At 38.8% G+C, this 26920-nt stretch overlaps 1 protein-coding gene across 13 annotated transcripts in view; it reads left to right on the top strand.

The window, feature by feature from the left end:
- Window positions 1–26920, top strand: part of ANKS1B (ankyrin repeat and sterile alpha motif domain containing 1B) — a 414109-nt gene that overhangs the window by 49018 nt on the left and 338171 nt on the right. For 11 of the 13 annotated variants that reach the window (XM_054167872.1, XM_054167864.1, XM_054167871.1 and 8 more), the window contains 5 exons: window positions 3100–3396; window positions 9056–9131; window positions 11284–11385; window positions 19767–19877; window positions 23550–23725. In XM_054167872.1, coding sequence (XP_054023847.1) covers window positions 3100–3396; window positions 9056–9131; window positions 11284–11385; window positions 19767–19877; window positions 23550–23725 — 762 coding nt within the window. The remainder of the gene's footprint in view (window positions 1–3099; window positions 3397–9055; window positions 9132–11283; window positions 11386–19766; window positions 19878–23549; window positions 23726–26920) is intronic. The other 2 variants (XM_054167863.1, XM_054167865.1) reach the window with 2 other exon arrangements.

The raw sequence follows: 26920 nt of genomic DNA, 5'->3' as shown, positions 1-26920 counted from the left end.
CTCTGCTTTTCATCTCTTTTATTAAAATTCTGTGTACAAGAAATGCTTCTAAAAAGTTAAGTGAAAATAATGAACCGTACCACAAAGAAGTAAATGAGAAGCTCATCATGCATAAATGCATTTTACATGAATTAATGGATTTAATATGGTATGCAGCAAATTAATTGAACTGCATTCCACACATTTAAAGTGCAGTTAATTAGCATCACAGGATCAGATCCGGCCCTATCTAGCATCTAAAGCTCTGAATGCCCCCTACTGTTCCTATTACATAAAATTGAAATAAACAGTAAAGAGGCAAACAATTAAATTACAATGATATTATGGGGATGGTGAAATGCAGAATGGTAACTCTGCACCCAGGAGGTGGGGACAGCATAACAATCATGTAAGAATAATTCTATCACAGTTTAATACTGGAGTCTTAGTTGCCATGCACAATGTAAGCTTGAAATTGTAAACCATGTAAAACATTCCTGTGTTCAGACTTCATTGATGAAGACCTGAGTATATATATACATTATAAATTGGATAAAGATCAGTTAGGTAGTATGAGATCAAGAGTTGGTATTAAATTTATGCCAGATATAATTAAGAAGTTTGACATTAACAGTCAAGCTCTTGCAAAATTAACAACCCACCGCAACATCTGAGTAGCAGTGACATTTATTATGGTAACTCTTATCAGAAAATTACAGAATTAGTAAGAAATCCTAATCTCTGAAAAAAAAAACCCACACAAGAAACTGCCACAGACAGGTCAGTAGGTAGTGTTTGGTATTAGCATGGCAGATCAGATGCAAAAATGGATGTCATCAGGAATAAATACCAAGGTCAAAACAGATATATTTTTAGTACAGACATACCAAGTCTGAATAGTGAAAACTTTAGAGGAATAACATGTGAACACTTTAGGAATTTCTTGGTGATGTTCTATGATTCTGATGCTTTGTTTTTTTCTTATATCCATAGCCTTTTTCCTTACATTAAAATATTTCATGTACTGTGCATCAGACTTTAATTATCATTAACAACATGCACATTTCATTAATACTGTTTAATACTTTGTAAAGTGAAGGAAAGCAGTTCAGGATCATAGAATGGTTTGGGCTGGAAGGGGCCTTAAAGATTGTCTAGTTCCACAGGCACCATGGTCACCTTCCAGTAGATCAAGCTGCTCAAGGTCCAACCTAGCCTTGAACAGTTCCAGGAGGGGTGCATCCATAACCTCCCTGGGCAACCTGTTACGGTGTTTCACCACCCTCACTGTAAAGAATTTCTTCCTAATATCCAGGCTAAGTCTACCCTCTTCCAGCTTCAATCCATCCCCTCCCAGAAACCCTTGCCAAAAGTCTCTGCCCAGCTTTCTTGTAGTCCCCTACAGGTACTGGAAGGCTGCTATATATGAATCCTATAGAAAGGATACGTTAGAAGTCACTGGTGCAGAAGAATCATTGCACTGTGTAGCATTGTAATAGTAGATATTTGAACCTGAATTTATGGTCTGTGTAATAGACCTATGGATAGAAAGACCACATGATGGTCTGAATGATGCACAGTGACCAAATAAATACTTACTAGCTTTCCAGCTGTGTCAGCCTCGCTCTATGTCACACTATCTCACTCTCTACTTGGCTCTTCTCCAGCTACTGTCTTGCAGTTTATCAGGAAACATGTTCCAATCTTGTGTGATGTTGGAGACACCTGAACAGTTTATCTGAATCTATTGATCTGTCTTTCCTTTCTCCTAGGTTTATCTTAGTCATTTTTAATATGAGGTGAAAATGGCAGCAGTTTTGTTTAAACTCACAAATTCAAGAATAGAGTTCTTCATTGCAGAGTTAGAAACACTCTTGCCAAAAGGGAAAGAAAAGGGTTTCCCCCTTTTCATATTTCCAGATATTACTGTGCAACATGGATTTTCTTTTGAGTAGTCATTCCTCTGATTCAGGCATTTCCTTCAGAAATACAGTCTGGATTGATTCCTTCTCCTGCCTTTGGAATTCTATGTCTACCATCCTCTAGTGTATTTGCTGAATTTTGTCATCATTAGATCATAAAATATAAAATGTGTATTTTTACATGAAATTTCTTTATCTATTAGCTCATTGTCTTTCTGCTTTTACAGTGGTTGTCACAATTGTCACAGCATTTTGTAAATGAAATATAAGAGGCATTCCATGTGCATACTTTTAAGCTTTATAGTGTTTAGCCTAGTTAAGGCTTCATAGAGACTACATAAAATATATGAATAATATATATGGCCTATAGAATTCAGAGAGCTCCATAAATTCTTTCCTCTCTGAAGAGATTTGCCTGTTTGGGATTGCACTGACACAGGCAGAATTGGAAGGAAACAATTAAAGCAAATGCTTCTTATTCTCAATACTTAATAATTATTAGGATTATTAAATCATGTTGGGGGAAAGACTTGGGGAGGCATTGCTTTATACAGCAAAAGCTTGCTCAATCCACAGAACACAAATAATCATACGCTTTTAAAATGCACACATGCATCTCCCTTGAGCTCTGAAAAGACTGTATCCTTCTGTCATGTGCTAAGTCTACAGTTGCTGTTTTGGCTTCCATGCTTTGATTGTTGTCTTTAGAGTAACTTCATAGTGCTGCATGAAACTAGTCTTGTGCCTGACATATTTTCATGACACAAGTTTTCTCTGTACAACTCTAATAACAACTTCTATGATTTAAAACCAGTTAAACCGAGAAAAGAGGCTTAAGGTAAGTGTCACGGTATTTCTAAGGACTCTGTTATGATTTCAGGAACAGCTGAACCAGGGAGGGCTACAGATTTTGGCCTATCATGAGCAACAAGGTTTTAGGGGGCATGTTGTTCAAATGGATTGGGAGCAGCGTGGACACACAGGCACCTGATCATCATGAGAGCCATGAAGCTGAAATGTTAATGTACTATTAGTAAAAGAATAGTGGAGTCATTCTGAGGTGTTTAACGTGCATTAGCTGACGTGATGCTGCAAACCCTGCCCGTGTAGTGATCTCATGGAGGCAATTTATAGAAGCTGAGCAGTTCTGCTGTGTGATTAAACAGGAATTTCTGCAGCTTTTGTTTTGTTTTGACAGAACAATGAAAATGAAACAGCACTGCACTGTGCAGCTCAGTATGGTCATTCGGAGGTAGTTGCCGTTCTGTTAGAAGAGCTAACAGACCCTACAATAAGAAACAACAAACTAGAAACACCTCTGGATCTGGCAGCACTTTATGGGCGCCTGCGTGTTGTAAAAATGATCATCAAAGCGTACCCGAACCTGATGAACTGTAATACAAGAAAGCACACTCCTCTGCATCTCGCTGCACGGAATGGCCACAAAGCTGTTGTGCAGGTGCTTCTGGAGGCTGGAATGGATGTCAGCTGCCAAGTTAGTGTGTAATTTCTTTCTCCTCCTTTTTCTCCTTTCTTCCTTTCCTTCCTCTCCTTTATCATTAGAACATGCTTCAAATGAAGTAACTTCATGCACTTTTTTTTTTGCTCTTTAAATACACTTGCATTCACTTTCTTAGAAATGTGGCAAGGTGATAAGTAATGCAGATTTATTTATTGCAAGCCCAATAATGTGTTCAAAGGGGTACCTCAAGAAAGATACTTGTCTTCAAAGCTAAGTGTCTATTTTTAATGTTGTCTTGAGAGATGTAAATAAACAAGTCACCTCAACCATTCATGGAGGAGTACAGACATTTCTGTGAATGACCATAGCAGTCTGAAACAATATTTGACTGAAAACTCATATTCCCAGGGTTATCCAGTTCTAAACTCAAAGCTACTGGGTAATACTTGCTCTGTAAATCTGAAAGCACATTTTACAGCAATACACTCTTGCAACTGCTGTGACTCCAGTGTGGTAGTTGTTTGGTGCATCTCGTTCTAAGCAGTTTTCTTACTTGCTTCAAACTATTTCAGACTGTGATTTGCCTGTTTGCGTATTTGCTTCTAATTTAATTTGCTCTTGATTTGCTTTACTCCAAAATGATACACTTGCAAAAGGTAACACAAGCAGCTCTTTTGTTTCAGCTGTTCTTTACTATTACCACATCTTCAGTAATTTAGGAACGTTTAATGCTAAAGCAACACATAACAGAGCACTTGAATGCATGCTTCTCTTCTAGCTCTAGCAAATGAATGAAGAAAAAACTCAAAGAAGCTGAGGTCTGAATTGGTGCTTAGAAAATAAAATAATTGCAGAAAAATAGTCTTTGTCATGGCAACTTACACACTGATGGGTACAAGAGGGTTGAATATTACACAATGCTTTTATGAAATATGTTCCTCCTCTTATGTAATCCTGATAATTTTAGCACGACTGTGAATTCTCCTAAGCCATTTCTATCTATAATTGCACCAAATGTTTTTCACTGTTCTTTAAAAAAATATGGTGGCTGCAACTTTTGGGAAATCTCTCAAGAAATGAGAGATTCTTCTAGCAGTGGTGATCTGTTTGCCATCTACACTAAAATGTTAGCACTCTCTCCCTTTTTTTATTAAATTCCAATTGGCTTTAAATAATTTATATTCTTATTTTTCTTAGTTATTCTTAGGCAGGGGAGATTTTCTTTATTATTACTTTTTTTTTTTTTTCCCACTGGATAATCTTGTTTCTTCTGTGTTTGTCCTACTTGCCATAAGGAAATACAATTTATTTTCTCACTGATATGCGTGTTCTCCATCAATATGTTCCTTCTTATTCAGAATCTTGACATATTGACAAGCTGGCTCTGTACATATTGTTAACTTATTGCTTCTATAAGCTCTGAAAAGTCTTTACTGGTGAGTACTGGCAGCTTGTTAAACAGCAGAGCATAAAATATCAGCCTGTTACTTAAAAACTGAAGTCATCTCTTTTAATACTAATTCAATTGCTCTGCATCGGTGATTGGGAAAGAACAATATACAAAGTATAACCCCATGGGGTAAATGAAATTGTACACATTCACACACATCATATAAATTCAGCTTATCAGCTGCAAAGAGCTCTCAGAAAGTTGAGAGACAATTACAGAAGTAGCCTGCCTGCTATCACTATGTGACTGTAAATATTTCTTTGTTAAAATGGGAAATTTTCTTTAGCCATGTTTTCTTTCTCTTCTGTACTCCCTGAGCACTTTTAATCATAGCAAATATTTGGACTAATAGTAGACAGCATTTAATTTTTGATTGAATTAATCACAAATTTTATTCATTTCCCAGGTCTATCCAATATCCTTCAATCTGAAATTATTTAGAAGTGGGCAATACAAATCTGCTTCATCTCTTTATGCATTGAAGTTTTCATTTAAATTGAAACATATGAAACATACACAGGTTTTGGGTGAGTGATAGATTTTGGGCCCTCAGTAAAATAAGATACTGCACAGTTCAGTGTGTTTCATGTAAAGAGTAATTTTATAATTGTAAATACCTTACAAAGTTGGCCCCTTCTGCTTATCCAACTTCCATCTCTTCCCTATTTGCCTTCCTTGTCTGTTCCACTAATGATGGCAATTCCCATTGCTTATCATTGGAGTTCTACAGAGCTATGCCTTTTTTTTTTTGCTGTCACTATGTATAGAGGATGTTCCATGAATCAATTTGCAAAGCTACCATTCCATCCTTCAGATTATGTCTGAAACCCATGTCAAAACTCTAGTAAACATCCTGTGAATAAGGACTTGACAAGTGACCTAATTACAAGCTCTTGCATATTTGCAGAGTTAAAAAAAATAGATCTCTAATTAATAAAACCCTTGATGCTTTTCTGTGAGCCTGCAAATTGTACACCAAGTTTATTTGTTTATCCTAATGTTCCTTCTGACAGTGTCCTTCTATCCCTGCTTGCTTTGTGTGTCCAGCTGTGACATTGTACCTGTATTTAGCTGTAAGCTTACTTGGGGCAGAGACTGGTTTATGATATATTTAGCACAATCTGTGCTATAGGTCTGTCATGCTTCATACACAGAAAACTTATGCCAGGGAATCAGTACATAATCCACTGATGCAAACTCAAGCAGACTTGAACTCATTTTGTTCATGAAAAAAATATTACCTTTATTTGTTTGCACTAAATTTCATGTTGGATGAATTTCTAAATGTGATGGTGTTTCATTTCCTAGCAAAATATGATCCAAGGCAATGAAAACTTCAGGAAGCAAAGCAGTGAATATTGCCTGTAAATTTGAAGTTTGCTTGCTGTAATATGGACCACAAGATTATTTTAGCACATAGGTGCACCATTATGAGTGTGCTTATAATGATGTGCACACAGGTGCACCATTATGAATGTACTTCTAATGATGGACACATAAGTACATCATTATAAGTGAAAAAAAACTTGACCTAAACACTCTAGCATATCTTAAATAAGGTATAGAAATTATTAGCAACTCCATTTTTTCATCCTTCCAATTTATGTGAAGTGTTCTATTACACCAGAAAAAGATCCCCAAGATTGTTTTCTGTCTTCAAGTGATACACCACTTGTGTATTTACAACGAGAGACATATCAGCCAGTCCTCCAATTTATCTTAACCCTCTTCATCCTAAGGCTCAGCATTTTCCCTGCTAAAATGAAGTTTGGTAACTGCACTTTCTGATAACAAGGACATTTCTGCCTTCTGGACAGTTTTTGGGTCGAGGGATCTGATTCACTCGTTAGTTATTTAGTATTACCATGAAATCCTGCCTAGGGCTTTGAAGATTTACGTCAGCACTCATCTTCATGACATCTCATGCAGGATTACACATCTGCATCTTATAAGCATGCTTTCAGTCTCCATGTTCACAGACTTTAGTTCGTTTCTGTGGTAGCATTTCCACTCCTGCTCAGAAAAATCACCTAGTGGAGAGATTATTCCACTGTTTATATGGTGTGGTTTTCAAACCCTTCACATCCTTGGTGACGGGGACCCCTGTGTTAATAATACCAGGTCCAAACAATAGTTGTGAGCTTTATTCATGCCTGTAAGTGACCAGTCCAAAGGAAATGCCATATCCATGCAAATGCTGTGTCAATGCCTTTCTCAAGACTGCTGACATCAAGCATTTTTCAGTAATCAGACCTATACCCACCAGTGACTTTTCTGAGAACTGTTTTCGTTCCCAGAAATTTCTGAGCTGAACCTTAAGCTCCCCATGTACCTTTGTGGTTGCACTGTGTGTCACTGCAATTACTGGAAAACCCCTGTAGATCCTGTCTGAGTAAATGGCTCTGAAATCATATCTAAGTAAATCTGAATATTTAGTTTTCTTGTTCAGAATAGAGTCATAGAATGGTAGGGGTTGGAGGGGGCCTCAGAAAATCATTGAGTCCAACCTCCCCTGCCAAAGCAGGATCACCTAGGGCAGGACACACGGGAATGCATCCAGATGGGTCTTGAAGGTCTATAGAGAAGTAGACTCCACAACCTCTCTTTGCAGCCTGTTCCAGCGCTCCATCACCCTCACAGTAAAGGAAGATTTTCCTTGTGTTGAGGTGGAACTTCCTGTGTTCCAGTTAGTATGCACCCCAGGGTACCATTGGCCCTCTTGGTCACAAGTGCACATTGCTATCCCATGCATAACTCATTAGGTTCATTCTCATGGAGCTGCTGATAAGTCTGTGCATGCTCATCTGTCTTGCCTCTGAAAATGGAAGGATTAGAAATTATTTTGAGAAACATATTTCATGTGTGTGTTCTCTTACTGACTTCCTCCTCCTCCACGTTATACTGTTGGTATACCTGATGTGCTGGATGTAAAGGACACTGGGCATGCTCTGCTTTGTATGTCCATGCTCTAATTATGCAGAAAGATAGAGTGTTCACATCATGAACACAGAAAAGAGTTTTCAGGCTTCAGGTTATGTACACTTACTGTGTACTGGATCATTGCTAAATATCATAGAATCATAGAATGGGTTGGGTTGGAAGGGATCTTAAAGGTCATCTAGTTCCAACCCCCCCGCCATGAGCAGGGATACCTTCCCCTAGGCCAGGTTGCCACATCCTGCCATTTCATCACTGTAACATTGGTGCATTCTGATACAGCTAAAAAAATAATGTTTCACACTGTTATTTCAGGGTTGGGGTTTTTTATATCTCTAAAGTCTTTCCCCCATAGCAAGCATGATGATGGTGCATTTGAATGAAACACAGGAAAAGCTAATTCAAGCAGTAAAACCTTTAACATTTGCCCACAAATAAAACCTACTCAAAATCTAATTTACTACTAAAAAAAGGGAAATGAGCCAGAGATTCTCTAGTGAGATTTAGCTACTGCTAATGCTATTGTAAGGACAGGCATTCTGTTGAGATTTTTCAGTAACAATTAGCAGTGTCAAATACCGTGAAAAGTAGCTTAAGAGAGGGAGTTTATTTTTCATTACTGTAAGTATAGTTTGAGCAAAAGTTCATTTCCAAAGATTTTTTTGTGTGTGTGCCACAAAAATCTGCAAAATCAGGTTCACAGTCCTGAAGGTAGTTGTGGTCTGAAACTCCCACAGTAGTACTGAAATGAACTAAATATAGACATTTAGTGCTGCTGGAGGTGCCGTAGACATTTTTGTGGGGTAGATATAATGCAGTTCAAACATGAGCATCATATGGAACATCATCTGGAGGCCAGGTGGGATGTCCTGGGGCATCTCCTACCATGCAACTGAAATGACCTTCTAGGGTGTGATGCAATTTCAGATTGAAAAGTGTAGATGTCCACAGGTAAACCTTCTGACTCCACTGACAGGTAGTGACTAGGTTTTGACTCTGTGGTAGGAGTACAGAAATTTTACACAAATGAAGGATTGTTAACTGGGAGTTGTATTACTTCCCTACTGTTTCTTCTTATACAGTTATGAATTTTCATAGTAGAACTAGCAACTAGCAGCATTTATGTTGTTCTCTTAAATCATACTACAATAATACAGCAGTATTTGTTCTTGCCCATGCAGCATTTTGTATGTGTAGATAAAATAGAGGGGGGGAAAAGGAAACCCTACTTTATTTATTCTTTTCAAAATGGTGAATTGGTATTTTACTTTGCATTTTAAATGTCATTTTCTTCTCATTTCCTAGACAGAAAAAGGGAGTGCACTCCATGAAGCTGCTCTGTTTGGAAAGGTGGAGGTAGTACGCATTTTGCTTGAAACAGGTAAATCTAAGTTACAGGAAGCACTGAACAAATATCCTTGATAATCCTAATCTGGTATGTTCCAAACACTGGACATTTAAATATCCTTAATATTCCTAATCTGGTTTGTGCTTCCTCAGGTTTTGCTTATACAAGTTGCTGTCATCTTTCTCAGGCTTTGCAGATCTAATCACGTGTAGGTCTCCTCAAAACAGCATTCTTTTAGAATAAGAAATCACTGTACACAGAGAACAAAAGAAATATTTGCACTAAGACTCAGAAGTTCCATGTATGACTCAGTGTGTGCATGCCACTGTATTCTGAGGATAAATGTATTCTGAGAACAGAATGGATATATAAAAGTTTGTTATTCACTCTGAATGACAGCCAGGAATATTCTTTGATCTAGAGGCCAGAAGGCTCATGTTCTCATTTATGTCCTTCCCTTAGCTATTCCTAACAAACACAGTTGCTCCTTCATTTCCTGGATAAACTTTTAGTATCTGTGGAGAAAGAGGAAGGCATTATGCCTATGAGAATTGCATTTGTCCTGAAAGGACAGGAAAAAAGGGATATGGAGTTCTAACAAGCACATCTACTACATAGTGAGAGTTTCAGAATTGTTGCAGGTAAATGACTCATCTAAACAACTGTCTTCACAGATAAATGAGGACACCAATGAAAATGAAAATATCTAGAAATTACTTCTTTGAGATACATGGACTTGCAGGAGAAATAGGGAAGTGATGGTGCCCCTGTAGTCAGCCCTGGTGAGGTCACAGCTTGAGTATGGTGTTCAGTTCTGGGAAGCGCAGTATAGGAAAGACATTGAGAACCTGCAGACTGTCCAGAGATGAGCAACAAGGCTTGTGAGGGGTTTGGAGGGCCAGGAGCAGCTGAGGCAGCTGGGACTGTGTAGTCTGGGGAAGAGAAGGCTAAGGGGAGATCTTATTACTCTACAATTACCTGAAAGGAGCTTGTAGTGAGGCTGGTATGTTGGTCTCTTCTCCCAAGTAACCAGTAATAGGATGAGAGAGGAATGGGCTTAAGTTGTGCCAGGGGAGGTTTAGATTGGACATTAGGAAGAATTTCTTTACTGAGAGAATGGTGAGGCATTTCACCAGGCTGACCAGGGAGGTGGTAGAGTCACCATCCTTGGAGGTGTTCAAGAACCATGTAGATATTGGTCTTCAGGATACAGTTTAGTGATCGTGGTAATTGGGTTACAGTTGGACTTGATGATCTTAAAGGTCTTTTCTAACTTTAATGATTCTATGATTCCACTGAGGAATCTAGCTGATCTTTATTATCAGCGCTCATGGGACTATGTATTGCAACAGAAAGTATGTCCTCCTCCAGCCTAAACCTTCCCTGGTGCAGCTTGAAACTATTTCTGTTAGTCCTGTTGCTTGAAACCAAGAAGAGAAGAGGCTGGCCCACTCCTTGCTCCAACATCCCTTCAGGTAGTTGCAGAGAGCAATGGGGACTCCCCTCAGCCTCCATTTCTCCAGACTGAACGACCCTAGATATTTCAGTCATCTACTCATAGCACAAATTTTGAACATGTTGCCATGCAGCAAAACATTTTAATGTTAACAACTTTTCCAGCCTTGCTCCCCAAACACATACTGCTACTGTGGGTGAGAAAATCCCTAATGGATCTGAGGAATTTTGGGAGAACTAGAATTCAGGAATGCAGGGGAAACAGTCAGAGAACTTCCTGATTTTATGAAATAATATTTTCAGATTGTCTGTTATGTAGAAACAGTCTGTTGAAATAATCCCAAATTCACAGTATCACAGTATCACTAAGGTTGGAAGAGACCCCAAGGATCATGGAGTCCAACCTGTCACCACAGACCTCATGAAGAGACCATGGCACCAAGTGCCACGTCCAATCTCCTTTTGAACACAGTTTAAGAATCTTACTTTATGTCCCCATGAGCTACAGAAACATAAAACTACCCCTTGTCAGCATGTGAATTTTAGGCTACTCAAGTTTTAAACAGCAATGGTTGCTGTACTTCCACTATAACACAGCTGTTAATCTGCTACAGTTGTAAAACTGCTTGCATTCAGTTTGCCATATAATTGAATCTGCTATACCACATTTATAATCTCAAGTACTTGGGGTTAAAAATTCCACCACAGATCATTTTCTCTTTTTTTTCAGGAATTGATACCAACATAAAGGACAGTTTGGGTAGAACAGTTTTAGATATTCTTAAAGAACATCCATCTCAGCAGTCACTTCAAATTGCAGCTCTACTTCAAGGTAAGTCATATTCAGTTATGCATTTATTAGAGACAAATCAGAATAGCATGGAGTGATATGAAGATACATAGCAATTTCTAACTTTTAAATACTTCATTATACAAAAAAGCAGTCTTATGAATTAAAAAGACAACATCCTTCTTTGCTAGATACAACAAATAAGTGCTTGGATATCTGACTTTCAGTGTAAACCCTTAGTATCATAGTATCGTAGTATCAGTCAGGGTTGGAAGGGACCACAAGGATCATCTAGTTCCAACCCCCCTGCCATGGGCAGGGACACCCCACACTAGATCAGGCTGGCCAGAGCCTCGTCCAGCCTGGTCTTAAACACCTCCAGGGACAGGGCCTCAACCACCTCCCTGGACAACCCATTCCAGGGCTTCACCACTCTCATGGGGAAGAACTTCCTCCTCACCTCCAGCCTGAATCTCCCCACCTCCAGCTTCATTCCATTGCCCCTAGTCCTATCACTCCCTGAGATCCTGAGCAGTCCCTCCCCAGCCTTCTTGGAGCGCCCTTCAGATACTGGAAGGCCACAATGAGGTCACCTTGGAGCCTTCTCTTCTCCAGACTGAACAGCCCCAACTCTTTCAGTCTGTCCTCATAGGGGAGGAGCTCCAGCCCTCTGATCATCCTTGTGGCCCTTCTCTGGACACTTTCCAGCACTTCCATATCCCTCTTGTAATAGGGGCTCCAGAACTGGATGAAGTACTCCAGGTGGGGTCTCACCAGAGCTGAGTAGAGCGGGAGATGACCTGCTAGCCACACTTCTCTCGATGCAGCCCAGGATCTGATCTGAATTTTAGTGTAAACCCTTTGTTTTATTCAAACAATAGACATTAGCATGGTGAGTCAATTACAGCTGCTCTTTGTACATTCTTCATTACAAAGTAATATCCTGCAATATCTCATTGCAGTTCCATTAAACTGTGATGGTAAACTACAACTGAAATGCTTGGTTTGTTCCTGAAGAACAACAACAACTGAAAACATTTTTCTCTTTTTCCTTAAACTAAAATAATAAACCAAAATTAAGCCAGGCAGGCAGTAATTTTTTGTCATTATAGCAGAAATAATTTTGTTGTACATAGATCACTGGAGGTGTTTAGGAAGAGACTGGATGGGGTGCTTGGTGCCATGGTTTAGTTGATTAGATAATGTTGGATGATAGGTTGGACTTGATGATCTCAAAGGTCTTTTTCAACCTGGTTTATTCTATTCTATTCTATTCTATTCTATTCTAGTCTAGTCTAGTCTAGTCTAGTCTAGTCTATCCTATCCTATCCTATCCTATCCTATCCTATCCTATCCTATCCTACTCTAATTCTATTTGTTCTCATTCCTCATCTTACTTTCATGGAGCAAGACTGATGGAACTCAATTGTTTACTTCAATTTTTTACTGTAGAAGATGGTTATGAAGTTATGAAGCATGAGCAAGTATGTTCCTCAATGTTAGCCATCATTTATTTTCTTCTCTGGAACATGCTCCCTGCATTTTCAAATTAGTCTTTCATTAGCTGTGGTTGACAGAGGAATTCCCTGCAGGTATCCTTGCTGCATCTCCACCTTTATTGATTATTCTTGTCTTGAAATAAGATATTTTAATCAGTTCATTGTTGGGTCTATGTATGAACTCCCTCATGCTTCAGTTTCCCTCATAACTGTGTTTCATAAGAAAATTTCCTAGAAGAAAAACGAGGTCCTGTTGCCACATTGTGTCCTTCTGCTTACAGAAGATTGGAAAGTGATCTGATTCAATTCATGAGCCAGTAATACATAACATATGTAGTTCATTCTGTTACCTGTATTTACTAATATGTAATAATAATAAAAAATAAGATTGTAATTATCTACATACACATTTCTTTGTTTTAATGACCTTGCCTCCTGTATGACTTGGGCCCCAGAGTTGGCTGTGTCCCAGTTAACTGGCAGAAAGGTGCATCAAAAAGTAGGGAGGAAGATATAGGTGAGGGAAGTAGGACTTCCCTCTGGCAACAAAAGCCTGTTGCTAATTTGTCTCAGGCTCCATAGTGAAACTGCATCCTTTATGTGCTCACTGAGCTGCAGTATAAACATATCTCTCTGTAAGAAAAGAGGGTTAATATCATACTGATTCTTCTTCAGTGGCAGGAAAAGGGTCAGCCAGAGCTTCCACTTTCTTAGACTTCCAAATCCATCATCCCTCATGCATTAATCCAAGACTCATTGCAATGTCCCATCGCCCACTAAACTGATTTTCATTGTAATATCTCTGTATTGTTCAATTTTCTCCTTAGTGTGATAACCTTGCAATCTCAGCTCTCAGGATGAACAATGTTTCTCCAAAATACCCTTGCTTTATGAAAAATACAGCATCCTAAACCCCTCTCAAGTGTTTGTCATGGTGATGGATCAGTATCTGGCCTTAGTTTTTGCCACCAAAAAACCCAAGCCAACAAAACAAAACAAAACACAACAAACCCACACCAATTCTAAGGCTTTTTGGTGCTTTGATTTGCAATCTTGTTTTACATGTGTACCTTGAAAATGAAAAGATTGCTTAGCAGTTTCAGCTTTTATTAATATGGCAAAACTGTGCTTCTAATGAGCAGCTTTGAATTTTTGCTCTGTCTGCTTTAAAGTCAGAAGTGATGTGCAAGGTTGAAAACCTGAAAAATATTTACACAGATGCCATTCTTTGCCTTAAGAAAACCTGAGGAGCCCTTTTACATCTCCCTCGTGGAACCCAATGAGACTCTTTTTAACTAGCAAAAGGTTCACTGAAGCTTCAGCCATCAAAGTTTGAACTGTGAGCTGAAGTTGAAAAATAAAATCAGGAGAGGTGGGATTCAGTACTAGTGCTGCTGATCATACAGTAGACGCACTCTCCTTGAAAAACACTGCTGAGTTTACTCTTTGCTGAAGTGTTGCAGCTGAAAAGTCAGTGAAGCACTGGGATTTTGGGAAACCTGAATGTACTGTAATTGAGTTTGACTTCAGTGGGTAATGAATTCTATGCAAAGGAAAAGCAATTGCTGAGAGAGAGCAAGTGGCTTGCACATAGATTCCTGTTAAAGCTCCTGTCTTCAGATGATTGTCTAGAGAAGCTTACATGTGTCCTTCATGTACACTTACAGGAAAAAGAAATTAAACTACTGGCATCAGACAATTATTGACCAGATTCTCCAAGTTTCTTCCTAGTTTTTTTCTTTATGCAGACAGAACAGCATTGAATTGATTCTTTCACCTTGTTGCCAGACAGAGTAAGGTTTTCTAACCTAGCATTCTAATAAATATTTACCATTTCCCCCTTGTACTGTTATGAGTACTGTACCCTTAATTGTTATAACATAGCATAGTGTTTGCCCTTGCCACAAGACATCACCTTTCAAAATATAAAGCAGGCTGAAAGATGCATATGAACAGCCTGGCAGAAATGGCCAAGGAGATAAGGTGTTACTGATGGGCCTGATGGGTAATGTTCTGTTCTCTATGCAGAGAGCAAAGAGTTTTAAGAAAGGTTTTGAAAGAAAATGTGTTGGTTCTGAGGATATTTATGAGAAACTTCTTTGAGGAAGTAGGTCGAGGGAGGTTCTTTTCTCCTTCTACTCTGCCCTAGTGAGACTACATCTGGAGTATCATGTCCAGTTTTGGGCTCCTCAGTTCAAAAGGGACAGGGAAATATTATAGAGAGTCCAGTGGAGGACTACAAGGTTAAAGGACTGAAACTTCTCTCTGCTCACTGGTGCCCTGTGCTAGGACGAGGGGTCTGGATACAAACTGGAACACAGAAAGTTCTGCCTCAACATGAGGAAAAGCTTTACAGTGAAGGTGCTGGAGCACTGGAACAGGCAGGCCAGAGAAGTGGTGGGAGTCTCCTTCTCTGCAGGCTTGCAAAACACACCTGCATGCGTTCCTGTGTGGACTGCCCTAGGTGATCCTGCTGGGGTAGGCGGGGGTTGGACTCAATTATGTCTGGAAGTCCCTTTCAATCCCTACTACTATGTGATTCTGAGGTTCTTTGATTCTGTGATTCTGTCTTTAGAAGCAGTTCATGGAGATAGTAATACTAAATCTGTTCATCTGATACTAAAACCTACAGGACTGACAGGCTTCTGTGAATGAGGCCTCCAGAGGTTAAGAACTGTGGATGCAAGTCTCTGTTGGTGTTGTCCCCCTTTTTAAAACAATATTTGCAATCCTACTTTTTACAGATTATAGGTTAAAAAACCCAACCTTTTGCCAGTGAGGTTTTAGAAGTGATCCTAGTGTCTTTGTGATCTTTGCATCTTTTCTCCCTATCCTGAGAAAACAGTAATTGAACTTCCTGCAAAAATAGTTTTGGGTTTTGTTTTTTTTGGTGTGCTTACAAAGTCTGTTTTCTTTTTGGAGGTTTTGGTGTATTATGTGACAGAAAGAAAAGGAAATAGCAAAATCAAAGAGTGAAAAGGCTGAGTAATCCATACACAACCTGAAAGCTTTATTCCTGCTTGTTAGTTAGAGCTGGAATTAGCAGAAATGACAGCTGAAATTTTAATACTTTGTCTTTCCTATGTGTCCTCTCCTCTCATTTTCTGTGTCCTGCTCAGTTCTGAGTTAAAAATTAAAACCCCTTATTACCATTTAGATTCTTTATGTGGCACTGAAGAAATATCTGCTTATGAATTAGGTAGTCAGAGAGCAGAGGATTAGAATATTGGGCCAAGTAAGGCCATACTACTGGATGCATTTCATGGATGTAGTGAAACAACAGAATTCAGTGGTGAAACAGTTAACAGTATTGGCACTTGGGGCTTTATAATTAGGCATTGAAGATAAAAAGGATGTTGCCAAAGCTAGTAGCCTAAAATTAAACCAACCAGCTGTGTTTTAGGTTTAGCACATGTGAACGTGACGCAGGTGCATGCTCCACCATCTTTGAACTCTTTTTTCACAGCTCACTGTGCTCTCTGATAGAATTTTGCTCTTTTTTTTCTATTTCTGGATTCAGAATTCTTGTTATTATGGGGGAAAAAAGGGAGATAGTAGATAAACAGACGAAAAATGACATGGGCCCCAAGCAGGCACAGTTAAGTTCTGCTGCATAGACAGTATGCAGAGAGATGTGATGGAAAGCTGTTTCCTCTCTCTTCTTCTGAAGCTGGTTAAGAACCTAACATTGTTTGTACATGTCACCCAATTATTCATAAATGGAAAATGCATAGGCAGCTGCAGAACCAGGACTCCTTTCTTCTGCCCTATGCTTAAGTAGTTTTGGTGTCATTACCACTTCCTTTTCTGTATTCTCGCTCTTTTTCTCTCCCTCTTTCTGTGGACAAGTAGATCTTCCATTCCCTTGAGTACAAGAGGCCAGCCTCACTGGAAGGATGGAGTAGGTTTCCAGTCAAGGATTTAATTCCAGCTGTGTGGGATGAAAAGAACTGAGCTCTTAATCCCCCTTTGTTGGTTTGTTTGTTTGTTTGTTTGTTTTCCGAGGGACTTCTCATCTCCTTTTCTAGGTTATTGTGTCAAAGCTGTAGAGTATTAACTATGTTTATGAATTAATTGAACTGCTGTTGTTTTGAGGACCGAAAGTTTAGTTATGCCCTTACCTACCTTGGGATCATAACAGTACTTGAGTGTTTGTTTCTGTTTATCTTCCCTGAACATGTGCACAAAAATCTCCTTATGTGCCTATAACTTATTTCTCTAGAATTAAGTTAAACTGAAGTAATTCAGAATTTTTTAGCAGTTAACAGTGGATTTCTGTAACTGCTATTGATGCTGTAAAGAGAAGAGGAATTTGATCATGAAGCCTCAGCTGGGCTCCTTCCCAGGAGAGCCAAAAGAGTGAGGTGTTTTAGGAGGAACTTGTAGAGAATTTGTGGCTTGGGACTCAGTGGAGCTGCAGTCTTTGTCTGCAGGGAAAACTGTTCTGGTCATTAAGAGGTATAATTTACTAAGCTTGGCTTAGTTCTAAATTATGTCTCCTTTTATTGAGGCAAGGGATAGAATCCAGAGCAATCTTTCAAAGGCTCTTTATTCAGAGCAGGTGATGGTACAGTAACTTCTTTTTCAGTAAGTTTGGGCAGACTTTGGAGGAGAATTTCAGCTGTAGGTGAATAGAATTTGGTAGCTGGTGAAATCATCCACTGCTTGTGTGCACTTTCTCTTTTGACACAAATGACCTGGTTTGTATGTTTCTTTCATAATATTACGGGTAAGTATACATTTACCTAGACTACAAGCCTCCCACAACTGAGTTCATGTCTTCATTGTTTTGTACATATCTGGTAGAATTTCAATAGTATAAAATCAAGTTAGAAGACCCACAGAAATCCAAAGTGTTGAGGTTTGGGCTCTTAGAAGGGTGTCATACTGCTGGCCCCTTCTAAACCTCTGTGCCATACCTTGTACTGAGATACCTGTAAAAGTTTTCTGGAAGGAACTCTGCAGTTTTCAAGGTAAGTATTTGTGAGAGTTTTGCTGAGCTTAGGATTCCCTCCTCAGACTAACCCTCAACAGGTAAGTGCATTGTTCTGACAAAACATAATCATTTTAAAACCAATCTCACATAGATACTGGGCAGCAAGGGTAAAGTCCTTCAGACTCCCCTGCATTTCCTTTCCTAATAATATCTGCATTGGTGCAATAATTTTAATGTTCCCACCTGCAGAACTTAGATTTGCTTTTGGACAGTTGCACAATTAATTACCAAGCAAATATTTTCAGGCATGAATTCCTTTTTCCCTTTGTTTTGTTTTGTGGTGGTTTTTTTTTCCTTTTGATCTAACTTCCTTTTAATTTCTCCTCCATCTTACACATTAACTTGACAAATAACATAGATGACAGAGCTGGAAAACCTTCCAGGACATTTTGTCATGCTGCTGGTTTTCTCATGGTTTCTTACAGCTCATCTCTGCTTCTTGCTTTCAGCACTACACACAAAAAAAATCAAAAAGTACCAACCAGAAGTTGCCATTTTCATGTGAAGAAATGTATGACAGATTTTCCAGGGGACTATTGCCAGCCATCAAACTTAATATATGACATTTTCAAATCATACATTCTTTAAAAAGCCCCAAATAAGAGAACAACCTGCAAAGCATTCTGAAACTGCATGTTGTTCTCTGCCATTTCCAATTTCAGTTTCTCAGATGTCTGTGTTATCACAGATTGTATTTGGGTTTGGGTATTTGTTATTGAATCAGGAATAACAGCAAGCTAAACGAGTGCATTGCAGACTGTAGAAATTAAATCAGGGAGATTTCACTTCCCATAAACTCTTTAGTCCTTCAGTGTGATATTGATGCAAGCTGTTACTGGAGTTTGATTTTATGTGTGTTGCAACAGGGACTGTTGGGGTTACTCTTTGCTATCAAAACCAACTTGCTTAAGCAGCTTCAGAAAATTAACATGCAGATGCAGAATAAATGCCAGGAAAGTGCCCCTACTGCAGAAAATAACTTCTAATTTATTATTTAATGTTTGTCCTGCAATAATATTTGTTAAAGTATTTTTTTCCCCATTAAGCTAGCCTGTGTGCAAAAGTACATGAAAATAATGCATATATTAACACAACAATAATAGCAATCAAATTGCAGCTTGGGACATTCCTCGTCCCACATTTTTCTGGTTTTATAAACCTTGTCAATGAGGTGGGACCTGGGAAGTTCTAAGGAGGACAAGCAACAGAATGCTGCTATTTAAACTGGTAGTTTTAACTAGATTTTGAAATGGAATTATTTTTGTCTTGGGTACTGTGCTGAAAGCAGAACAAGTTCTTTGCCATGAGGGTGGTGGAACACTGGAACAGGTTGCCCAGGGAGTTGGTTGAGGCCCCATCCCCGGAGATATTCAAGATGGGGCTCAACAGGGCTCTGGGCAACCTGATCTGGGTGAGGATGTCCCTGCTTACTGCAGAAGGGTTTGGACTAGATGGCCCTTAGAGGTCCCTTAGAGGTCCCTTCCAACTCAAACCATGCTATGATTCTATTTGATTTTCATGACAGTATCAATATGTGGACTTACTGTGAACACCCTGAATATCTTACCTAAAAACTCTCCATAAAATTTCGAACAAAAGAAGACTTTTTCACCAGCAAGAGTGTAGTGGACCAGTTACATAGGTATTTTAAGGACAAAGGAGCAACACAGGGCTAGCTGCAAGTCATTACTACTCCAGTGAGATTTGTTTAACAGTTTCAGAGGTGGCCTTTATAATGATTGGGGTTTTTACTTACTATACTTTCAAGCAATGATTGCCTTCTAGCAGTGATTACAAAGTTGCAAGATGAAAAATTGGAAAAGCTTTAATAACAAAAATTAAAAAAAAAAAGGAAGTAGCAAATATACTTTTGGAGTAAACCCCCTTAATTTAGGAGTTTAAGTGTCATGTGTATCTTTAAATTGCAGAGTATATGGAAACAGGAAATGCAAGTATTTCAGAGGAGCGCCCACTGGAATGCGCAGAACATCAGTCTTGCATTTTGTCCCCAGAAGTTCCTCCGTCTCCAAAGGCCAAAAGTAAATACATGTACTATGTGAATACAGAAGCTGTACTGAACTTCTCTTTAATATTAAAAGTATATTGCTAACACATTTATGCAAACATACAAAATGAAAAAAAAAAAAAGATTAAGAAAGTTATTGATATTGAGGAGCTTTTTCCCACCATGAATTACCTATCTTGGCTACATGCACTGTAACCCATGTCATATAGGAAAGCAAAGAACTGTATTCTCAGAAAGGTAAAGTAACTGATGGATTTAAATGTATTACATTATTTGATCTTAAAGCTTTTTAATTTATTTGACCTTACACTTTTTTGTAATCAAATAGAACCAAAGGAGATTAGATCTGTTGAAATATTCTGCAGGTATTGTTTGCATTCAAGCTAAAGACTGAATTTACTTTATCTTTCCCAGTGAGTACCTCTTCCAACTGTGCTACATTTGGATGCCTCTGTCAAAGATCATGTGTGTACTGCTCTTCCATTCATCTTCTAACATCACTTTCACTGTTGTGTGCAAGTGCTTTTCACCTTATGTTCTGATTCATCCTTTACATACCACAGCCACTCAACATTTCCTGAGTGTGGTTTCATCCAGCCTATCCATGAAAATGATCCTCTATAGAGTCAAACCTGTCTTGTGCCATCTATAATCATCCAAAGTAAATGTAATTGACTGCTGGCAAATAACTCTTTTTGGTTTTGGTGTGTGGGTGGGTGAGTTGTTGAGGGATTTTTTTGTGTGCTCTTTTAAAATCCACTTTCATTCATGAGAAAACTAAACTTACTGCTGCATGCCAGATTATGATCTTCATGGTGATAGTAAACAAATGCTCTAGTTCCATTCATGTTTCCCATTGGGGTACTTAACAGACATATGGTGTATGAAGATAAATAGTTCCTTTGAGATTGATAGAATCATGAAGTCTACTACCCTATGCAACAGAAATGTCTGTCCTGAAATTAAGTAGTAAATATTTGTAAGATATGTTTTACTCCTTAATGGTAAGGTCACAATCTCACATTCCTTGTTTCCACTTTCAGGGTATAAATACTGTAAAATGTGCTAGCTGGCTTTTGCTTGTCTATTGTGTAATTTGATTCTAAAGGAAAGAAATGGAACTGAATTGTGTTTCTCATCCATCTGTCTGCCATTCTCTGACAATCTAATTTCAAATAGTTTGAACCAAATTTGGAAGAGGGATAGCAATATCAATTACCTTTCTGTGACTTTCATGAAAATAGGTAACTAGATAGAGGAGAGAAACCTTGATTAGTGCCTGCACTGAAAGAAAGAGGCAAAATTTGTCTTTTAGGTATTCATTCTGGCAGCAATCAGCCAGCCAGTTAGTGTGCACTTACAAGTCAGTCACCACCCTTGCAGTTCCAGTTTTGTCACACAGGACTGATTCTTGCCCAGTAAGAAATACTGCAGACCAGAAGTGGGAGAATGTGGGACTGGGGATATGAGTATGTAACTCTGAAATAAATTTTGTATCTCTTTAGGGCACTGTGTCATGACTCTAGGATAATTCATAGTATTTAGGTATTTAACCTCTAATTTTATTAATTATCAATCTGGAATTTTCCATTTTCTGATAAACCCCCCCAAACATAAGCAGACCTGATTATATCTTTGCTGAATATACAAATTGTGTGCAAGCTTACTGTTGACTAACATGAGTTTTGCATGCAAATTTTCATTGCTTAGATAGTAAAAAGCAATTAGATGCTTTTCATTAACAACTTGATTCTGAAAATTTTAGTCTTAACTGGCTATAGTTGTAATTAAAAAAAAAAAAATACAGTAAAAAATTGTTTCCCAAGCCTAACAAATGGTGACTATGAAGAAACAAGACCAAGCTGATTATAAGAGGAGACTCAGGGGTGACCTTATTGCTCTCTACAACTACCTGAAGGGGGGTTGTAGTGAGGTGGAGGTTGGTCTCTTCTCCCAGGCAACCAGTACCAGAACAAGAGGACACAGTCTCAGGCTGCATCAGGGGAGGTTTAGGCTGGAGGTTAGGAGGAAGTTTTACACAGAGAGAGTGATTGCCCACTGGAATGGGCTGCCTGAGGAGGTGGTGGGGTCGCCGTCGCTGGGGGTGTTCAGGGCAAGGCTTGACAGGATGCTTGGTTGTATGGTTTAGTTGATTAGGTGGTGTCGGATGATAGGTTGGACATAATGATCTCGAAGGTCTCTTCCAACCTGGTTAATTCTATTCTATTCTATTCTATTCTATTCTATTCTATTCTATTCTAGTCTAGTCTAGTCTAGTCTAGTCTAGTCTAGTCTATTCTATAATCTTATCCAGGTCTTATTTAGATCCATGAATATACATAGAATCATAGAATCAATCAGGTTAGAAAAGACCTCAAAGGTCATCAAGTACAACCTATCACCCAACACCTCATGACTAAGTAAACCATGGCTTCAAGTGCCACATCCTGCCAATCCTTTTTTGAACACCTCCAGGGGTGGTGACTCCACCACCTCCCTGGCAGCACATTCCAATGGCTAATTACTCTTTCTGTGAAGAACTTTCTCCTCATCTCAAGCCTAAAATTCCCCTGGCGCAGTTTGAGTGTTGGATGTATACTGAGCTCAATATGCTCACTCTGTTTTTCCTTTTCAGCATTTTATTCCCAAAGATGGAGTAAAATGGAATTATCTCTGTTTTATGAGGTCTAAGGACTGTCTTTTTCAACAACATGACTTGTAAATCTAGTCAAGAGAAAGGATTTCTTATTTGCCCCTGAAAAAATTTGGATTTCACACACATATTCATTGCCATTACTGAAGGTAGCTGCACATCTGCAATAGATTATCACAACCTAAATGCAGTTGTTCATAAAATGTAGCTTTTTACTTTCTGGAGGTCTTGCTGCTGCCAGTGTGCTGATTGCAGAAAAGTTAGCACTCAGTGTAAGTCTAATACTTGTTGGTGCCACTATTTCTAATAGTGGCCTTTAGTATGGACATATAAAGCTCATTGTCTTGCCATTCTAGTAGATTTCTTAACTAAAGATATCTGACAAATTAAAGAGAAACTATGAAACACAATGAAGAATGCACTGACACTGGTTTCTGGTAGACTGCTGCAGGGAGGCATGTTTCAGACTTGTGGGTTTTGCCCAGTATATCCTTCCACCATTCCATTTAATCCTGGGAAAGTGAGCAAGAATTGATTATGAAATACTTGGATAGGACAGATGTGCATTAGTAGAAACTCAGTTCCAAAGTACTTGACAGTTTATGGAACCTGTGTAGTCTCCTAATTGATCACAGTAGTAAACATGAACCCAATGTGAAATATGGGACACTTGATTTGTGGGTTTGAAGGGACTTTTCTGCCTTAGTTTTGCATTCTTGGATAGTTGCTATTTGTAGCCAATTTTCAGGATTAGAAACCAGAGAAAGGGTAAGTATATATTGTAATTAATCTTATTAAAATGCAAGGTATAAGGGAATGCAGAAGTATGTAGATTACCTCCAGTTATTCCCATTCTGGAATGAAATGCCTTTATTTTTGAGGGGAGAAATGTGCATGAAGATCACTGTTTAGAAGTTAAGGCATGGAATGTAACAGAGACTCATTAAAATGTAAAGAATGTGCATTTCCTTTTTAGGCATAAATTACCTCTGGCATTCTAATTATTGACTAATGGTGTGTCTGTTTTTAAAGGTGAAGCTGTGACTGGAGAATTATCAAAGCTCTTAGATGAAATCAAATTGTGCCAAGAAAAGGAATACTCTTTTGAAGATCTCTCTCATACAATATCAGACCATTTTCTGGACAATTTTAGTAAAGTATCAGAGGAAGAACTTATGACCAGTGGAAGCCAAACCAAGCTTAATGTAGTAAGTAAGATGGGATGCAAGACAATATAAAAACTGATACCTGCTTTATTTATGGCACATTCAAGAAAGAAATAGTACAAGAATGAGAATAGTGCAAGTGTACCATTATCACAGAAAAAAAAACCACAACATAGCATGTGCTCCTTACAGATTTAGGATTTCATCTTTCCACTTACAAAGATATTGCTTACAGCACCTCAGAATGGCTTCTCATGGCATCACTAATATGACCAAAAAGTTCAGGTTAGTTGTCCTTCTGAGCATGGGGAGTGTAAGAAAGGCGTTTTGAGAGATGGATTAAGGTAAGTATGATCAATACTATTCCAAAGCCTAAATGGTTACAAAATCTGATCAGAGTTGTCCCCCAAAAGGAGTTAATCATCTTCAGTTATTATTCTTACACATTTTATCGCTGTATAGCCTAGTGGTATTAAAGACTGAGTCCTTAGTACTAGAAATTTTTTTATGGTTGTGATATTTCAGTTGCAAATATGACTTCATTACTACTAATCCTGTGAATAAAGTGCCCTAGGAGTCTTTTTTTTTTTCCTTTACAGTATAACAAGGCTTTTTATTTGATTTTATTTTACTTTTAAATTGAATTATCTTCCTCCATAAGTAAAGTAAATGGGATTGCCCTGGGAACAAAGCACAAAACAGAGGGGAAAATGCTAAATTCTAAATTTCAATTAATGTTGCTGGTAAGTTAAGAAAAATTATGCTCTTGTGTGTGGAGAAAAACATGGCAAGTTAAGGACTTTCATGTTTTAGAGAATTTTTTACAACACATGTAGACAGAATGAGATTTACAAAGATGTTTAGCTGTCGTGAAATGAAATAAGTACTCGTTTTAAAGTCCTTCTAGATGTTTGAATGATTAGATACATGACCCATATTGAAGTCAGTCTGAATGAGGTACTGATCCTATTTAAGCATTTTTGTGCAGCTTTCTGTATTTAGGTGCTAACCATTTAAATCTGCTCTCAGGAAATGTAATCTGCATAATTCTGTCTACTGAGACTGGAATTTTTACAGGCCTAAATGAAATACAGTGTGAACAGGAAATATTCAGACACTAAATCTGTAATTTATATGCAGCAGGAAAATACAAAGGTAAATTAGGAAATGCATTTTTGGAGCTTTCATCTATTTGTATATTGAACTAGATGGAGAAACTAATCTTCAGTAATGGGGACCCTTTAGAGTCTTGTGGCTCTTTCCTGCTAGTGCACTTAGCTTTTCTTTCCCCTCAATATGAGGAGAAACTTCTACAGTGAAGGTGCTGGAGCACTGGAACAGGCTGCCCAGTGGGGTGGCTGGATGTGGCCCTGAGCAACCTGATCTAGTGTGAAGTGTCCCTGCCCATGGCAGGGGCGTTGGAACTAGATGATTCTCAAGGTCACTTCCAGTCCTAACAATTCTGATTTAAAACTCACCTGGATGCATTCCTATATGGACTCCCCTAGTTGATCTTGCTTTTGGCAGGGGGGTTGGACTCGATGATCTCTGAAGGTCCCTTCCAATGTTCTGTGATTCAAAGTAATCTAGAATCAGGATGATGGGCATGAACTCCCAACATGAAGTCAGGATGGCAGTAAACCCAACCTTTCAAGGTCTATATGAAGAGGACTCTGCCATGATGTGGGAGTTTCCTGTTTGATCTGAATTACCCATTTCATTTTCAAAAGTATATTAAGGTGACTCAGTCTGTTCAGTTGCTACCTGGCTGCCTGGCATCAAAACCAAAAAACAAAAGGACTTTGTTCCCATTTTTAACACACTGGCTTTTAGTTTTGGGTAAGTGCTGCCTTCCCTTGGTGTGTAGTCTCCCTGTACAGTGCAGGGGTGATAGGAAAACCCACAGGCACTGAGAGGGCCCATCAAAGAGTAATCAGGAAGAAGCACAAAAATGAAGACATATGTTTAGCTCTGGAAATGGTACAAAGGTGAAATGCTGCCAAACTACTCTGGGGGCAGGACCAGCAAGCATGGTAGTGGAAGAATTGTGACAGTGGAGTGATGACTGAAGAAACTTAAATGAATATTTATGTATAAGAACTTGTAGATCCTGAGAGAAAGAGAGAAGTGCAGACATATATAGATATGGAGTCAGAAATAGACTCCTTGGATAAGTATTGAAGAGAAGGAAACTTGCAGCTCTTTCTGACTTTAGTTTTCTCCTCCTTGGGAATCTTCTGTGAAAATCTCAGTAGAGTAAGTGGGGTCTTCTCTGTTCTCTGCATTCATTCAGCTCACATTCATTGCTGCTGCACATGCCATGACCCCATGGAAGCAGGAGCAGCACAGGAGTGTGAAGGACAGAATCCTTCTGCCTTTTGATAGTGGTGTCATTCTCTTTTGGGCTAGGAAGTACATCTGCTGTGCTCCTACAAGCAATCAGTTACTTCAGGTTCAAAGCAGCAGTTTTCCCCCTAACCTTCATTGCTGACTGTGCCACTATCAGCTGTAAAGAGCTGTAGAAGTCAGACCCCTGCTAGATGCCATTTCTTGCACAAATGTTCATTCTAGAGGTGATGACCGGGTGCAGGCTTTTCAACTTCTCCTGTGGCCCAGTGATTTGAACAGGTCCAAAACTTAAATCATTATGCCCTTTCTCAGAGAAATAGGAGGCCAGGACTGGGGAATTTCTGTTTGGAATAGCAGTTTGTGGGTCAAAAACTTACTCAGCTGGAGCAAGGAGCATCAGGAGCTGCCTCCTGAGGATAACATGTGTATGGAAAAGACAAAACATCAGAAAGCAGAGTGTATATATATATATATGTATGTTTATTTATTTATTTATTTATTCCTAACAACAGGTTCTTTTCAAGAGGGAGAAATCATCTGTGGTACCACTCAGGCTAAATAAAGTTTGGATTGATTCATAACTGCAGAAGGGAGCCTCAGTCCACCTAGGATCTTCTTTTATTTGAAAGAGTGGAGCTCACTAGTTCTGCTTAGTGTAAGGGTAGTGGGGATTCCTGCTTTTAAATACAGTAACTTGACAGTGAAAAGCTTCATCTGGAAAGTGGAAGAGTGGTGTTCAGTTCCCTCTGTGATTTAAGGGTGCTTTAACATCACTTTTTTAGTCTCCCAAATCAAAAGACTGAGCATCAGCATGTTGATCCCCTCTGGGTTTTGCAATAACTGGAAAAATACCAGGACTTAGGACCTCCTTTTAAGTAGCAAATTCTA

This window comes from Dryobates pubescens, chromosome 15 (genome assembly GCF_014839835.1).
Source record: "Dryobates pubescens isolate bDryPub1 chromosome 15, bDryPub1.pri, whole genome shotgun sequence".
Classification (NCBI taxonomy): domain Eukaryota; kingdom Metazoa; phylum Chordata; class Aves; order Piciformes; family Picidae; genus Dryobates; species Dryobates pubescens.
The sequence above is the reverse complement of the archived record's forward strand: the minus strand, read 5'-3'. Positions and strand labels throughout refer to the sequence as shown.